The 17,602-nt window shown below is 34.6% G+C and overlaps 1 protein-coding gene across 6 annotated transcripts in view; it reads left to right on the top strand.

The window, feature by feature from the left end:
• Positions 1-17,602, top strand: part of PAN3 (poly(A) specific ribonuclease subunit PAN3) — a 126,766-nt gene that overhangs the window by 25,119 nt on the left and 84,045 nt on the right. For 4 of the 6 annotated variants that reach the window (XM_087865222.1, XM_045797042.2, XM_045797041.2 and 1 more), the window contains exon 5: positions 13,300-13,461. The exons of the other annotated variants lie outside the window; for them this stretch is intronic. In XM_087865222.1, the coding sequence (XP_087721348.1) occupies positions 13,300-13,461 (162 nt within the window). The remainder of the gene's footprint in view (positions 1-13,299; positions 13,462-17,602) is intronic. 6 annotated transcript variants of the gene reach the window in all.

Raw genomic sequence — 17,602 nt, 5'->3', positions numbered from 1 at the left:
CCTTTTCACATTTTTAATAATCAGTTAATTGTGGTAAGTTGCATTTCTGATATATGAGTAGAAAATAAAACTAGAATGGCAGATAAATACTTAACAGTGTTCGTAATGTGAGAGTTTAGTGGACTGTACCTTAAAGTTGAAATATATGATTTAGAGCTACTTGCATTTGTTTTTGAGAAAATAGTAAAAATCTTTGGAGATTGGAAAAAGGATGTAGTGCCCATTCTTTTAAAATTCATTTCAATAAAGGAAAGTAGTAAAAGGAAATGTTATTACCAATGTGACCTCAGTATTTGGAATGGAAGCAGATTAATATGGTGAAATGAGCATTGTGTTGGAACTTTTGAGGTCCTGGATCTCTAGCTTTGTGACCTTGGGCCAACTTTCTGGGCTGTAATCTTTATATCCATGAAATGAAGAACATGGCCTGGATAATTGCTGTGGTGTCTTTCATCTTTAAAACTCAGTGTCTCTCTAAACTGAAAGGACCTACGTGTTAGTCTCTACTTAGAAATTCAGGGTTCACATAGTTTATCTTTGAAAGACCATATTTTCTTGCCATTTACATTTAAAATAATATGAAGGGACATAAGAGATTTTTTTCCGGTAGTGGACTGTATAGTTAGGAATCTATGTTGGTACGAGTTGCATATGTTTTAAAATTTTTAATGGTTGAATTGAGGTTTAAAATTCTTTGTGTTAGAAAAACTCTTAGCATAAGAGTATTGCATGCTACAAGTTGGGAATTGAAGACGTATGTAGACTTTCTTTTGTTGTAGTAATTCTTAATGTCTGTTTAATGATGCAGTTTTAGTGGCAGTAACTCAAATTTAGGTAAATATAATTCGAGGTTAATCTAAGCAGGCCATCATGATTACTCAGAGACATTTTATTTCATAATGATATTGGAGAACAGATAGGCCATACCTACTGTTGTTGCATAGCTAAACTATTTTCTGGAAATCTCATTTGGGCCAATCATTGGGCCAGGTATGCTAAAATGAATCATTGCCTGGGGAGTATGTGAATTATTGGGATCAGATCAACTATTTTTATTGTAAGCAGACTTACTATGTGCTATGTGGAAAATTGAAAAAGAATAGATTGATGTTTTTACTGCTTCTCTCAAGTCTAGTTGAAGAGGCAGTCCATGAACCTACTTATAGTATATTAATTCTTGCTAGTTTAAATATCTGATGATTGCTAAATAGAATTCTCTAGATGCAGAAGCGTTTATGGTGAAAAGACATTTTGAGTTGGGGTTTTCTTGAACTTGAGGAATATGTTGAAGCATATACTCGATCAGAAGGTATTGCTTGATTACAAGTAGAGAGGATCTTCAGCAAATTTTTAAATTCTCTCTATCATATATGAGCTAAGAGGCTATGACTGAGGGCCTTTATATCTATAGGGACTGGTTGAAGTAAAATGTGGGATGTGAAAAACAGTATTAAACAGGTTGATAGCCATTTGCCTGAGCTGCTTTATTGTTGCTAGATGTGTGACAACTTCCTGAAGAGTTGTATATCGAGAATATATGCATTAGGGTAGTACTGCTCGTGTCCAGGGACTGGCGCTAGTCCCTGAAGTATTTGTGACCTGTCTGTAGGGAGGTAAGTTAAAATACTGGAAGTAAATTTTTAGAAACTTCTGTAATTTGATAATTTGATACTGCAACATCCAAATATGTGCTCATTTTTCTAGTAACTCATTTTTACTTTATAAAATATGCAACCATGATATTTAGGAAATTATTATTAAATCATCATGGTATTTCACAACTGATGTTTGAGAAGCAGTGATTTTTTTTTTTTCCTACATTAGATACATTTAATGTTATAGATAGGGAAAGTAACCAGTGTTTGAAAATGTGTAAAATTATTGTTGGCCAGGGGTGGTGGTGGAAGAAATTGAATTACACCTGTGTACTTTGGGGGAAAGTTAAGTTCCCCCAAAACACTAGAGGTGGAGTTTTGGTGAAAACGAGAGCTGATAGATTTGAGAGTAATATATGAGGAAACTTTAACAGCAAGATAGATGAAGCTGCGAACTGGCCTGATAGAAAAAGAGATGAGAGTCACCCTGAATCACAAGCGTGATCTAGAGAACAGTACCGTTTTGGGTAAGAATCCTTTGGGAAGAAAGTATCTTTATAACAAAGTTGGATGTTGAAATACAGATATGCATAAATGAAGTATATCAGTACTATGACATCTCACCGGGTATTCTTGCTAAGCTGTGAATTTTTATGCAGGGCGGCCACAAAGCAGAGTGAGAAGCCCTCAAAATTTGTATTTGGCATTATCGACTTCCCCTTGTTTATCTTAGCCTCTCTCTGCCCTTTTTTTTTTAAGCCATCAAGAGTCCTTTTCCTATTCAGGTACCCCCCCCCCCCCACATTAAAGCAAAAAAGGCTCTGGTGCCTGTCATTTATACTTCTTGTTTTAGTTGTACTTTATGATGATGTTTCAATCAATATGCAGCTTTACCTGGACATTTGCACTTTATTTCTAGTATTGGGATAACAGATTTTCACTTTTGTGAATTTTTAAGGTTTTAATAACAAGTTAAAGTCTTTGGGCTTAGGGGACAAAGATTTGTGATGTATCTGTTTATTTCTTCTGTTCTTGATTTTAAAACTGTTAGGATAAGGGAAGTGGGATCAGAAGGGGTTTGGCTTATTTGCTGGTGGTTTCTTTGTGAGGAGATGTAGGTTTTGGAGGTCCAGTTATGGATTATTCTGCTTGAGTCAAAGTTCACTAGCAATGCTTCCTTCCATGTTTTATCTCAGTTTGGAACCTCCTTCTCACTGTTTTCTACCTCAAGAGTATACATTCCTCTTTCAGCCATCTTTACTATAAAATTTACTGGTGATATATATTGTATGTTTTCAGATTAATTTGACATTTAATTTTTTTCTTGTAACATTTCTGTTCTCATGTTCAAAAGATGACTTTTACACTGTTTCTACTCTCGGGAACAAAATATGGAGTAACAAGGAAACTGGAGAGTATTTATGGTAGGGCTCTTTTATGGAGAAAGCTGAAGTAAATTTGGAGAAATTAATAGAATTACGGCAGAGACAATTTGGAATGTAAATCCTTCCTTAATCCTTCTGATGGTTAGGTTTATTTTGGAACATCAGGTCAAGTATTGATCTCAGGAAAAATAAAAAATGAAAAAATGGAGAAGGTAGTGAAAAATAACTGAAATCTTAACGGAAATTGCAATATAAAACTTCACTTGTAAAACCACAGTTTTTAAACTTTTTGTATATGTTCTCAAATACTGTTTTACTTAGTGTTTAGATTTGCAGGTCAGCCACATCAGTATCATTTACCCCTGAGTATTGTGCAAGTCATGTGTCTATGGAAAATTGTGTTTAGAATTACAGATTAAACAGAGCTGTTCTTTTACTGGAGTAGACTAAACCTCCATTCATCTCCACTTGCCATGCTGTGGGAATGTGTACTATCCCAGCTTAAGCCAGATGTAGTGAGGTTGTAGATTTAGAGATACCATGGGTACATATGGAAATTGGTTGAATTGTTGGAGTCCAGGTTCCTATAGGCAGGGAAGCACCCATGGTTACTGTTTATAGCTTGCTCAGAATTTTTATTTCTCTCAAAGATTGAACAGTGGGAATAGTAATAACCCAGTGGTTTTGAGTAATGGTTGATGTTTTAGGGTTTGGGGTTGGATGCCAGGCAGTCTGAATTGAATCTCCATTTCTTCAGTGATTATCATTGTGTCTTTAAGCTTAGTTAAACCTTTTGGTTTCTTCGTTCACAAGATGAGAATAATAATAATAATAATAATAATAATAATAATAATAATAATAATAATAATACCGTGTGCCTACCATGTGGAGTTGTTACGAGGACTAAATGAAATATATTTCCTGGCATAGAAGTGCCCAATAAGTGGTAGTTCTCATTATAGTAATACATGGTATTAGCCAAACCCTTCTAGCCTTGTTTGGGAATTGTTAACTATTGCTAAATAAATAAATATCTGTTGCTGCTCATCTGGAACAGGCTGTATTACAATTGCCCGCTGGAGAAGTGGTTCTCCTGTAGCTGCTCTGAGGATGTCTGTCTTTTCTTTGAGGTGTTCAGGCCTCTCCTCCTCTGACGTTTCTTTTTTGCCTCCTCCCCACATAGCTGTTAGCTTCTCAAACACGTGCTTCAAATCTGATGAAAAGCTGTCTGGGGATTTCTTACCATGTACTGGCAGACAGATAGAAACTTGATTTTATTTATATATATATATATTTTTTTAAGATTTTATTTATTTATTTGACAGAGATAGAGACAGCCAGCGAGAGAGGGAACACAAGCAGGGGGAGTGGGAGAGGAAGAAGCAGGCTCATAGTGGAGGAGCCTGATGTGGGGCTCGATCCCATAACGCTGGGATCACGCCCTGAGCCGAAGGCAGACGCCTAACCGCTGTGCCACCCAGGCGCCCCTGATTTTATTTATATTGATAATGATTTTCTGTATCTGTTCCAGGTAATATGGTAAACTTAAATAATTTTTTCATAAATTAATGTTTTCTATTATATAATCACCCCAACAGGTCTTTGAGAGAGATTATTTTTCAGAATTGGGAAATGGAAGTTTTGGGAGATCAAGTATTTTATCTAGAATGATATAGATAATTATTTACATTTCAGAGAAAACGGAAACTCAGGGCAATATGAAAGAGAAAATGAGTCTTAGATAAGGTGAAAAATAGGTAGTGGAAAGAGGAGCTACTGGTAATATGCAGGGGAGGACAGAAAATATTGACCTTATGCCTGTTTCTTTTTCCATTTATGTGATTATCTCAGTAAAAATTTCCATAAAACAATTTCTAGGGAAAGAATATACAATAAAACTTTTGATATTTGATAGATAACCTTTTAGAAATGTTGCACATATTTATATTCCTGCTCATTGATGCTGGTTTTCCTAGAGCCTTGAACACACAGAGATGTGAAAGTATTTCGTATCTTTGTCATTGTATATGGCAAAAAACCTCCTCGTTGTTTAAATTTGATTTCTGGTGCTGTTGAACTCTCATTTATGTTAATTGGCTATTGGTGTTTCTTTAATGTCCTTTGCTCATTTTTCTGTTTGGCTATTTTTAAATTCATTGTAAGCTCTGTGTGTTAAGAGATTTAAACCTCTTCAGATGTTTCAGTCCCTCTCCCCATTTTGTTTTTGGTCTTGAGTTTCACAACTGATTTATGCTGTCACTTTTGAAGTGTCACACATACTCTGATAATCTCTTATTAAGTACATTTAAAAAGAACAAAATATTAAGCTCATTTTGTTAAAATAACATGGTAATTCTCTTTTTGCCGATTCAGTGATTTAAAATGGAAGGGACTGTCAATGTTTTCATGTAATTTGAATCTACTGTCATTTTTATTGTTAATGATCTATAGTAATTAACTTTCCTTAGCAATTGGATATGTTCTCAACCTTCTCTGCATTTTAATTGTCAGATTTGAATGTCACATTCTTTCTATTGCTTTTACCTCCAGTCTTAATCTGTTCTTTTCTTTAAAATGCTGCGCAATTAACGTTAGGTTCAAACTTGTTTAGAAATATGGTAGTTCCTATAGAAAAGGGCTCAACTTTGAAAGAGGTAATTTTGTTTTCCTGTTAAATAAAAGAGGACTCCAGATTGGATTTCCAAGATTGTGTTGAGATAAAAGATATGCTTTGGAAAGAACAGATTAAATTTTGTTGTAACAAATCAGGAGTTCAACCATGTACTACTTTGTGTATTTTAGTGTAATTGGTACTTTGTGTGCAGGGACCACTTGGCTTTTGTTGAGTCAAGAAAATCTTCAAGTTTATGATTGTAAGGAAATTTTGTTCTATTGACTGATTATAAACGTTTTCATGGCAGATTTTTGTTTGAGTTTTTTTTTTAAAGAGGTTTGATGTTTGATATTTTACCATATTTGAACATGTGAACTGAAACAGTATGCCTTTTGCATACAGTGTGTAATACTGTTGGCTGTAGTCCTTATCTTGTTTTAGCTTTGGGCATTTTGACTTAACCTAATAATGACAGCTTAGTAAAACCATGGTGCATTTACTGCTTGGATTTAGGAGCTAGTAGTTCATTCTGAGATGATATGGTTGACTTTTTTTTTTTTTTTTTTTTTTTACTCTGATCATTGTATTTACAAGGTGGATTAAGCAGCTGATCTTAATAGCTTGGCATTACTAGTGATTATCTCTATTTTCCTATGAAATAGGGGTCAGTAATGAATTAGTAAAGGTGAGTTTAGAATTCTTTTTTTTAAAAATATTTTATTTATTTATTTGACAGAGATAGAGACAGCCAGTGAGAGAGGGAACACAAGCAGGGGGAGTGGGAGAGGAAGAAGCAGGCTCACAGCGGAGGAGCCTGATGTGGGGCTCAATCCCATAACACCAGGATCACGCCCTGAGCCGAAGGCAGATGCTTAACGATTGCGCCACCCAGGCGCCCTGAGTTTAGAATTCTTATCCACAAACATGCTAACCTAAGTTTTAGCTAAATTTAACCCAAACTGTGTCATTTCCCCAACTCTTTAATTTCCAATATTTTTTCCCGTATGTTTTGAAAATGGGGACAGGGAACTGCTTAATTTTATTCTTTGAATGGAGCCTCTGTAACTCTTGTTTCTCATTGATCCCATCTATGCCAGTTAGATTCAAAAAGAGATTGATTCATTTAGAAATTGGTATTTGGTCATTTTAGGATTAGCTAGAATAATGTAAGAGTGAAATATGTTAAGGAATGTTACAGAATATGGAACAGCTGTCTTCAGATTGGAGGTAGAGTATCATAGTTAAGACTCCAGAGCCCGACGTTATGTTAGTTGTGAGATTATAGGCAACTTATTTTAACTTCTTCTAAGCCTCACTTTTCTCATCTGTGAAGTTGGTTCAACCGTTGTGCCAGTCTCAGAAATATGATAATTAAATACCTTAATGGGTATAAAGTGCTTGGCATAGTGCCCTGTGCTTATCAAATGGTAGTTGTTCCAGTCTTCTATTGCTTATGATTCTGCAGTTTTAAAACGTGTTTATCTGTTTCTGAATGTGTGTGAGATTATTTTTGATTAACCACTACCTTACTTTAAGTTCAATTATAGTAGGGTATATTAGAGTATAGTAGAGTAATACCAAGTGTATTATTTAGCAGATCTGAAGATTCTCTGTTACATTTCAAGATTGAATTTAAGGAAGGGTACACATATAAATAAATAAAAAGGGAACCTTTTGTTAACAAGTGAATAGGCATTTTAGCATGATCTTTGGTTTTGATAAGGTACCGAAACACATTATAAAAACTTAAAATTATTACTGTTGATCGTTTGTTGTGGAAGTAACTTTCATGACTTAAACACCTTTACTCACATTCACTTAAAATAACTTTGGCATGGTATTTTACTTTTCTACATTTTATATTCTAGTTCCATTCTAAAGTAAAAGAATAAAATTTAAGTTGCAGTTTGGTGTTCTGGTTCTTTCGAAATTGAATGTGGCCTTGCTTATTAGTAAGGGTATTCCAGCTGATCTTGATTTTGTTGGCATAGAACTCCATTGTAATATTGCAGTTTTAAGGACAAAAGTAATGACTGCTTTGTAGGTGTGACTAAATTTATGCAGGTAATATTAGGGGACTGACTCATAGTAGAGCTTAAAAATATGTGTGTATGTAAATCCTTTTTTGCTTTATTTGATATAATTTAGATCAGTTTTTACTTAGCATCATCTGTTTTCATCCTGTCATCTTGTACATTGATTCCACAAATTAAAAGGTCTTTTTCAATTACAGATGTTTACCTGCCCCTGAGTCTTTAACAATGAGCCTGTTTTTCTATAGACTGACTTGCCTATTGCATCCTACTCTTGTTTTTATTTGATCAATGAAAACTTAAGGAACTAATATGTTTTCACAAAAAGCCCATAATTAATGATAACGAAGTGACAGGACAAAATACAGTATAATCTTTGCAGCTGGCTTGCTCTATTTTTGACTTTTTAAGTCTTTTACCTATGGAGAAAATGATTGGAGCCCATGCTACAGTGATTTGTAGGTCTGGATTTACTATTCTAAATTAATTGGATGTAGGTGCCTTTAAAATCCAGGTAATAAATTAGGCAGAGGTATAGTTCCCTGTCTTGATGATTATATGAAAATGAGTTAATTTGTTTGATTTAAAAAATTCCAGTGGTTTTATTCAATTTGGGGTCTGTTTTTCCCAGTGACTTTAAATCACCACTGAATTAATGAAATTACAATCTCATATTTAGTTCTCATAATTACAGATATGCTACAATACCAAGGCATTTAATTAATTGAGGGAAAGACAATTGTGAGCTAGAAGAGGTTACAAAAGAAATGCAGTTTTCAGATAAATGTGTAGTAAATTCTAGACCGGAGGTTTCTATTAGTGGACCTGAGACTATCAGGGGTGGCAGGAGATAGGTTGCTGAGTTATTACAACAAAAGGTAATGAACTAATGTAATTACTAAGCATTGTCTGAAAGGAGATAATTCATATATATGTACCACTGTTCTAAGTATATGAAGATGTTGTGACTAATAAAATGTAAATCATCCAAAAATGTCATTCATAGTAACTTTAAATCATCATTCATTGTTTCAGAGTATAAAGGGTGAAATCAAAATTATGTTTTTGATGTTCAAAGGAGTTTTAAATTTCAGGGTATTGGAAACTTTTTGTACTTGGATAACAAACAATTTGATTTCTAGTTTATTACTAATTAGATAAAGACATATAACAACATATGGCTGGTAATATGAAGCATTGTAGAAGCATTGTTGAGTGCATTGTTAAAGCGTTGTTGTTTTGCAGTTGTACCAAAAGAATTGTGCACTGAAAAATTGGTCTGTTACTTGGTAGCTTTAACTGCATCTTCTATTACGAGCATGGTATTTATAGATTTTTCTTTGGCTAGACTGTGAAATTTTAGGAGAAGAGACTATATCTTAGCTTTGTATTCCTAGGAAGAAGGGCATAGAGCCTTATGCTGAAATATTGAGTGAATTAATGTGTAAAAAAATGTGTGTACATTTGGGCTTTTGAACTCAAACAGTCCTAAAAATCAGCTTTTACTGTTCTTTCTTTCGGCATAGAGACTTACCTCAATTGTAAGGAATGAGGGTGGATTTCCTTTAGACCTAAACCATTGGAAATGGCTTTTATGAACCAGGGCAAGAAATTTTGAAGAGCCAGGGCTGTGGGGGCTATATGAGTAATGGTCTTGAAGGCTCTAAGTATCTAGGTCGAGCTTTAAGGATTTGGGACGTTGAGCTATTGAACTTCTCTCTCTTTTTATTTCAGGGAGTGGCTTCAGTTTCTGTCTGGACCAGTAGTTGTTTCTTATTTAGGTTTTTTTTCTCTGACATTCTCTGGAACTTGACTACTCAAAGTGTGGTCACCAGATCAGCAGTACTAGCAGTCTTGGGAGCCTTTTAGAAATGCATAGTCTCAGGCTTCACTCTAGGTCTACTGAATTAGAATCTTTATTTTAATAACATCCCCAAAAGATTCATAGGTTTGTTATAGTTTGAATATAAAAGGATCCTTGAATACTTCTGTTCAAGCCTAACCTGTTTTTTTTTAAATGTCTGGTATAAAGGGTAAAACTGTTTTCAACTACTGTCTTATTATACTGCTTATTTAGATTTTGTGAAGAATGTTAAAAATTCATTATTGTAGTAAATCTTGAGACTTAAAGTAAAAATTGAATAACTAGAGGGAGGAGGGGAGAGATGGGGAGGGATGGTTTCAGTCCCTGCTAGATATTTTACTCCAGGAGCAAAAAGAGATTGGGAATTTTGACGTACAATATTGACTTTCTAGGATGTCGGGTAGAAAAGCTAGTTATTTACCAATGGGACATAACATTTACAAATGCTACCATTCCATAACTGGAATTCCATGGAGGGGCAAGGCTATCAAGAAAGGAGGATCAAGAAGGGGACATACCTGATTTTTTAACTCTCACATTCTCAAGATTGGTCTAGGACAGGACTACGGGAAACTAAGGAAAAGGGAAAGAGGGTGCTGCTTTTGTTTGCTCTGGAGTAGAGGGGTTTGGATCTTACAGAACTCAGAATTTTAGGGTAATAACTTTAGGGGTTAGTGAACATTTTCCATAAAATTTTGTCCCTTTTATTTCTTCATCTTCTGTTAGACTTCTCCAATTTCCTTAGCCCCCTCTTCCAGTCACCTATAGTTTTTATTAACCTAGCAGGTCTCTCCCCAACCAGGCCTTATTAGCTCTATTCCCATTTCAGTTCCCTTGAGTTCACATCCTACACCTACACCAGTGATTCTCAAATGGGGGCAGTTTTGTTCCCCCCGGACATTGAAAATATATTTGGTTGTCACATCTGGGACTGTGGTGCTACTAGCATCTAGAGGTTAAAGGCCAGGGATGCTGCCGAAACATGCTACAGTGCACAGGACCGCCTCCACAGCAAAGAATTAATTATCCAAAGTCTATAGTACTGAGGTTGAGAAACTCTAACCTGGATTACTGTCAGAGTCCACGAATTTGTCTGCCTGTTTTCACTTTAATTTTCATTCAGAAGCTTTCAAGAGTTCCCCATTGCCCATGGAATGAAGTCTAAAGTCCTTTCATTACTTTGAAGTCTCATCTTTTGCTCTTAAATGTTAGCCCCTTCTAAAGGGTAGACCGAATACTTAACGGTTTTCACCTAACACCACAGTGCCTGTGTGCCTCTACATACACATCTTTCCTAGCCCACAGTACCTCTCTCTCCCTGCCCCCCTCCATCTAGGCATACTTAGTCCTCCTTCAGAATCTCATTCGCCTTCTCTGTGAGCTCTCTGTCTCTGCCCTATTGGTACCTTAATTATACATGCATTTATTATATCACAGTGAGTATGTTCTGTTTGCATGACTTTGTTTCCTACTACGTTATATCCTCTTTGAAGGAAAGGTGTGTGTTTTATTTATCACTGTATTTTAAGTATTTAGAATAGTTCCTGATACAAAGTAGTCTCTTAGATGTTTAGTTGAACATATATTTTTTTCTTCAAGGGATAAATAATAGCAAAAGTAATTTGGAAATTAGCTTACAGTTGAGATTTTACTATGATTTATGTTCTGTGCAGTGAAACTTCTATATGTAATCTTTTTGCCTTACCTTCATGCTTTCTATTGCTGCTGTCACTTTTCAGATGTCATTTTGCCTTCTTTGGCTTATGATGGTAATTTAAATGGTATTGATACCTTAGGTCTTTTCATTCAGTATCACATAGTAGGTTGTGCTTTTGGATTAGATTTTAATCTCTGGCTATTTATTGAAGAAAGTTAAATCTATAATGGCACACGTTTGGGGATCTCTTTTGCCTAAGAGGAAAGGCGTTAGGCTAATTTATAGGTTTTTGAGGGTTGTGGTGGAGAGAAGAGTGATGAATTCTTTGGAAAAATGAGAAACATATAGTGAGAACTGTTGGGGAGGGAGAATGCTACATTGGATTTATTTAAATACTTTTTTTTTCTACATTGCTTAGTACACTGCTATAAGAAAATAAATTGCGCTATTGTAATAACCAGCTCAAAAGCATGTCTATATATGTGAAGGATCTGAATAACAGAAGATCATTTAAAGCAATAATTTTCTTGGTTTCAAATATGACTGGAATTTAGGTGCCCTTGTAGTAATCCTATTTGATAGGTTTTTATTTTGTTTAAATACATATTCTTTGATGTGTTGAACTTTTTTGATAGGATATTCTTTAGCACGGACATTTTCTAAAATATAAATTTTAAATTAGTGAAAACTTAATTAAGGCATAGTATTTTTGCTGTGTATCAAAGTCTTATAGTTGTGAGCTATATTACTAGAAATAACTTGCTTTAAAATTCTTTCATTTATAATATTGTTCTTGTGGGTACATTTTTATTCTTATCCACAAAAGTTGCTTGTGATGTAGACATAAAGGGTAATTGAATTGGTGCAAGAGTGCATAGAGATGGAAATATTTTAGCCTCATAAAACTTTATCTACTGCTATAATTATTGGGTTGGTAGGTAGTTTAGTTACCTTTCTTAGGCAAGTTTAATTTTTTTCCCCTTAAATCAAAGACTACTAGTAGAGGCCCATTTCTGTAGTTAGAATCTAATTTGCATAGAATGATTTCCATAGGCATTATTTGCAAGGTCATTTTGAAATTTAGAAATCAGGTGTTTTCTTCAAAGTAGCTGTCTCCACTGGCCAAAATTATATTTTATATATTTGTCTGGCTAGGACACTTTCTGAAGAAAGTTAATTTTAACTATTTGCTTTAGCAGACTTAGGACAGAACAGTGAGTAAACATAGATTTTCTTATTTCAGGTCTTAAGTTAGTTACCTTCCCAAGAATGATCAGCATTCCTTAAAGGGAAAAATATATATACAAATTCCCATAAAGATAATAATTTAGTGCAAATTTGCTATAAATAAGAGAGGTAAGATGGTGGAAACTATCATTAACTTTCACATATAAAAATGCCTGCCAGCCACTACAAAGATTGTTTACTAACTTTATTATGATGTTTGCCAATGAGTTCATGCTTTTATTGGACAAGCTATTGAATATCAATCTGTTTACATTACTGGTATACTTGTAAGACCCATGAAAGTTGCGTATTTTAAAAAAATATTTGAGCTTACTTCATTTAGTACCTTAAGTTGAATGCCCACCTAAGACACAATGACTTCTACTTTCACCTAATGTGCGTAGAATTAAAAAAAAAAAAAATCCATTCCTTAGGAATTAGATGCTTCTTTTAAGTGGGGGTAGTTCCTCAGTAGGAAATAAGGTAGCAAAATGGGAGCAGAAAAAGATACAGTTCGGAGAATTTTTTTACCTGTATTTGGTGCCCTCGAAGCATTTCTTCGTATTGCAGTGAGAATAGGTAAGTGACAGTGGAAAAAATTTTGCAAAGCATTTAACTTTGCTGTTAATTTCTATTCATTAAGGTTTTATAAAATCGAATTATAATGTATACTTCTGAAACATCTGTTGCTTTATATCAATATGTTGTTCAGCCTATTAGGACTGTGGGTTATTTTAGAGGTGTGTATTGAGGGTGGGGGTGGGAAATGGTGGGTGGTGATAAGGACATTAGAGGGAGTGTCTTAGAAATTTTACTTGTTTCCTCTTCCACCATTCCTGATATCACCTATATGTTAGTTATGTTAGTTTAGATTAGTGTGGGGGATGTTAGGAGTGGCCTGGTTTCTTTCCTTCTTTTTCCTAGCCAAGGAAGTATCGCCTGGGGATGCTGGAGGAGAGGCTAGTTCCGATGGGATCAAAGGCACGAAAAGCAAAGAACCCTATTGGCTGCCTTGCTGACAGGTGTAAATCAGGAGTACCCATCAATATGGTTTGGTGGAACAGAGTCACAGAAAACAATTTACAGGTAAAAATAATTTTATTAGACATTTTTTGAAAGTGAATATCTTGGTTGCTTTCTGTGTCTGTGTGGGGTGGTGGGTATGAGGTTGGATGGCTTAGTTGATATCCTTAGGTGATTTTTTTTTTTTTTTTTAAATCACCGGAAGGTTAGTGGCCCATTAACCAACTAAATGACTTTGGTGACTTTTTGAACTTTCTCTGCTTGTAGTATACTTTCCTATTCTTTTATTAAATTTAGTTTTTCACTTTTGGATTTTGTTAACAGATATGAGTTCAGTTATTTTTAATACACAAAGTTATTCAGGGTACTATATTCAAAAATCATAAAATTTATTATGGAAAACCTCATTTATTTGCACTCAATAACAGGAAGCTTCATAAGTTTACTTTTTGTACATTTTTACTAAATAAAAATTGTATGTAAACAAACTTGTTAAGTATTGGCTCTAAAACCAGCTTTAGTAATATGCTGTCATAGAGTTAAGGCAGGTACATTTCAGTCTTCACTCTCCCTTATAAGTACTGAACAATGAAAATGGATTTTATAACTCAAAGACTAGCTTTTGAATAAGATTCTGAAATACCTGTGAAATAATTTGAATTAGATTCAGTTTTAATTTGTATTGTAATTACTCTTATTTTAAAAAATTGGTAATGATATAATATAGATTATTAATCTAAATTTCAGTTTAGATGGAGGTAGAATATCTTTCTTCCCAAACTTTCTGAATACATGGGTATTTTTAGTATATATTGTTAGCCAAAATCCCACACACATATACCACACACAGAAAAGCTGTAACAAAGTTAACAACTTGGTTTTATTTCTGTCACCAACCTCGTGTTACGAAGGGGTTCCACAGTATTTTGGTCTGTTCAGTATTAATACCGTAGCAACATCTGTATTGCCTTGGGCACAAAAATAAAGGAGTTACTCCAAAAATATTACAAAACATAGTATCTGCCCCAAATGAAATTTTCGTAGTATTTTCTAAAGGTAAGGAAAACCTGGGGGGGGGGGGAAGGGGCCCACATCATGATATACTTAAAATTTCATTGGAAAGTTTTGAATATGTCAATTATGAATAGCAATATAGTTCACTGAATTTTTGTCTTTTTAGATTGGTAGGAGAGAGATTTGATGTGGATTGTTAGAAATATTTTTCAGTTTTAAAAAGTCTGAGAATACATTGGACCCTAACTATATAAGAACCAATACAAGTGGAACTGGAACTGTTTGTAGTCTGTGGGGTAAAACAGTGATATAGCCACTTGGCCTTTCCACAAGTGCCCATCTTATTCCATTGTCACGTTTTGAGGTACCTCTTTTTAGCACAGCTTGAAAAATCGTTAGGTTACTCTAAGAATATATGCTAGAAATTATGTTTTATTTTTAATTTAAACAGGTTATAATAGATAAGCTTTTCAATGTGTGAAAGATTGAATTTGTGTTATCTGAATCTCCTATTTCAACTACTATTATTATTTTATACTTCAAATAGTTCTTTTCCTTTAAGGACATGAGGAATGCCTTAGTAGCTTGGTCTGATATTAGGACAGTATCACCTCACAATATCAGTCACATGTTGAAGTATTAAAAAATACCCATCTGGTGTCCATTACTATATTTGTGGATTCCTAAACTGGGTACCTGGTGTTGTTTATGCAGAGCAAGGAGTATGTCAGTACCTTTTTTTTTTTTTTTTTTAAACTGGGGTTTTTATCTTTTTGTTGTGTGAGAAAACTAATTCATGTGAATCAATTCTTTACCATTTTTTTTTTAGTTTTATATGATGCTTTTTAACATATTTGTCCCCCAAAATTTTACACAATATAAAAAAATATGAGTAGCCAGATACATTAATCTTTCTGGTTTCATTTGTTTCCTTTCCTTTAAATCTTAGGTCTTCTCAATCCTGAAGTCAGAGAAATGTTTATTTGTATTTTATTTTAGTAATTATAGCTGTGTTTCTTAAATGGTTACCTTGTGCCAGGCACTGTGCTAAGCTGTTAACATATATTGTCTCTTTCGGTCTTCCTAATAGTTTATGAGAGGAACTGTTACTGTTAAATGCAGAAACATCTTTAGAGAAGCTAAGTAACATTAAAGTTAAATAATAGTCAGAAGAGCAGACCTTTTTACCCATGTTTGTCAGACTTTAAATTTTCTTAACCTCTATGTGATATACCCTCTATTGAACTAGAGCTGTGGTTGGCTTAATTATCTAACTGGCTAACTGAACTTCTGTAGGGCAGCTTGTTTTTAGATGAGAGTGCGTATGTTTTCTATCTATAGATTGTAATTTATACATAATTGCGGGATTGGTAAGGTCAGTCCTTTTTTCTTGTGATTCCATCTGATTCTCCGTGACCTTTAATTACATTTCCTTCTGGAACTGGAAACATTTCTTTACATTGACTTCTTAGTGTTAACCTAACATCTTTAGAGGTTTTTTCCACTTCTGAAAACAAAAGATAACCAACCAACAAAACCCTTAACCAAAAACAGCAACAGAAACTTTCTCTGAAGGTTTCCACCTGAATCATTCATAATTGCATTTATTCTCTTCAGTGTTGGATTTCTTTCAAGAAAGAGCTCCATGATCCCTTCTGTCTTTTAGTACTTAACAATCTTTTTTTAAAATTTTCCATCAAGAATCTCATGATATGCGAGAGCCTGTTTACCATTTGTAAAACAGTGATTCATGCTTTCATTTAATACATACATACAGAAATACATATGCATATATATAAAATATGCTAATTAAAGAATCAAAGATATTTATTATTTTCCTTAGTTTTTCATAGTGTGGTGAAGGCTGAATTTATTTTTCATATGGCTCTTCAAAATATTGATAATGTTCATTAGGTCTCCATTACTATGTTTGTGGAATTCCCACTCGAGGACTCTTGGAATAGATTCTTTTCTTTTCTCTGATTTCTTTACCACCCATTTATTCCTTCAGTGTCTGCAGTTTGATGTCATCAAAATTTTGCTGAAATTGGGGCATCTGGGTGGCTCAGTTGGTTGAGCGTCTGCCTTCAGCTAGGGTCATGATCCTGAGGTCCTGGGATGGAGCCCCACATCAGGCTCCTTGCTTGGCAGGGAGCCTGTTTCTCCTCCCTCTCTCTCTGTCCTACCCCCATCCTGCTCTTGCTCTCTCTCTCAAATAAATACATAAATCTTAAATTTTTTTTTGTGCTGAAATTGCTTTCAAAATTTGTCCGAGATCTCCTTAATTACCAAATAGAGCAGTTTTATCCAATACTTAAAACTGCTGGCCACCTCACTATTTTTGAAACTTTCCTTTTTGTAGTCTTGACTCTCTGTTTACCCTTGGCTCCTCGTGAGCTCCTGTTCTTGGCTCACTCATTCTTTGCTTTCCCTTGTACGCCTAGGACCTAAAATTTTATTTCTATTAGGGCTGTCTTCTGAGTTCAAGACTCAGATTTTTGTGCTTTCTGATATCTTTGCACGTAGGTATGTAATCCCACTGTCACTGCAAATTTGGCATGTCTAAAACTCATGCATTCTTCTATTTTCTAAATCTGTTTCTTTTGTAGTTCTACTTTAATGACTTTATCATCTTCCCAGTCCAGTCACTGAGGCTACATATCTTAACTTCTCCCCTTTCATCTCTCACATTCTGCCATTTATTATAAGAAGGAAACTATTGAAGATTGACTGTTCATTGAAAGACAGTGCATTGGACAATTTATTTGCCATCATATTAAGACTGTGCCACAATAATGACATATTATCCCCATTTGACAAAAAATGTAAGTTGCAATTTAGAAAAACCTTATTTTTTTTTTTTTTTAGGATTTTATTTTTTAAGTGATGTCTGCACCCAGTGTGGGGCTCAAACTCTTAACCCTGAGATCAGGAGGCACATGCTCCACTGACTGAGCCAGCCAGGTGCCCCAGACCTTACTGTTAATAACCAGTAGAGCTAGGATTCTAGTCCAGATCTATTTAATTCTAAATCTGAGGTTTTCCTACTATGTTGTCTGCCTCTAATCCCTATTCTATTATTTTTTTTAAGGTTTTATGTATTTATTTGACAGAGAGAGACAGCCAGTGAGAGAGGGAACACAAGCAGGGGGAGTGGGAGAGGAAGAAGCAGGCTCGTAGTGGAGGAGCC

This window comes from Ursus americanus, chromosome 10, assembly GCF_024610735.1.
Source record: "Ursus americanus isolate L20-20 chromosome 10, mUrsAme1.1.p, whole genome shotgun sequence".
Lineage (NCBI taxonomy): Eukaryota > Metazoa > Chordata > Mammalia > Carnivora > Ursidae > Ursus > Ursus americanus.
This window is presented reverse-complemented; position numbering and strand designations above follow the sequence as displayed.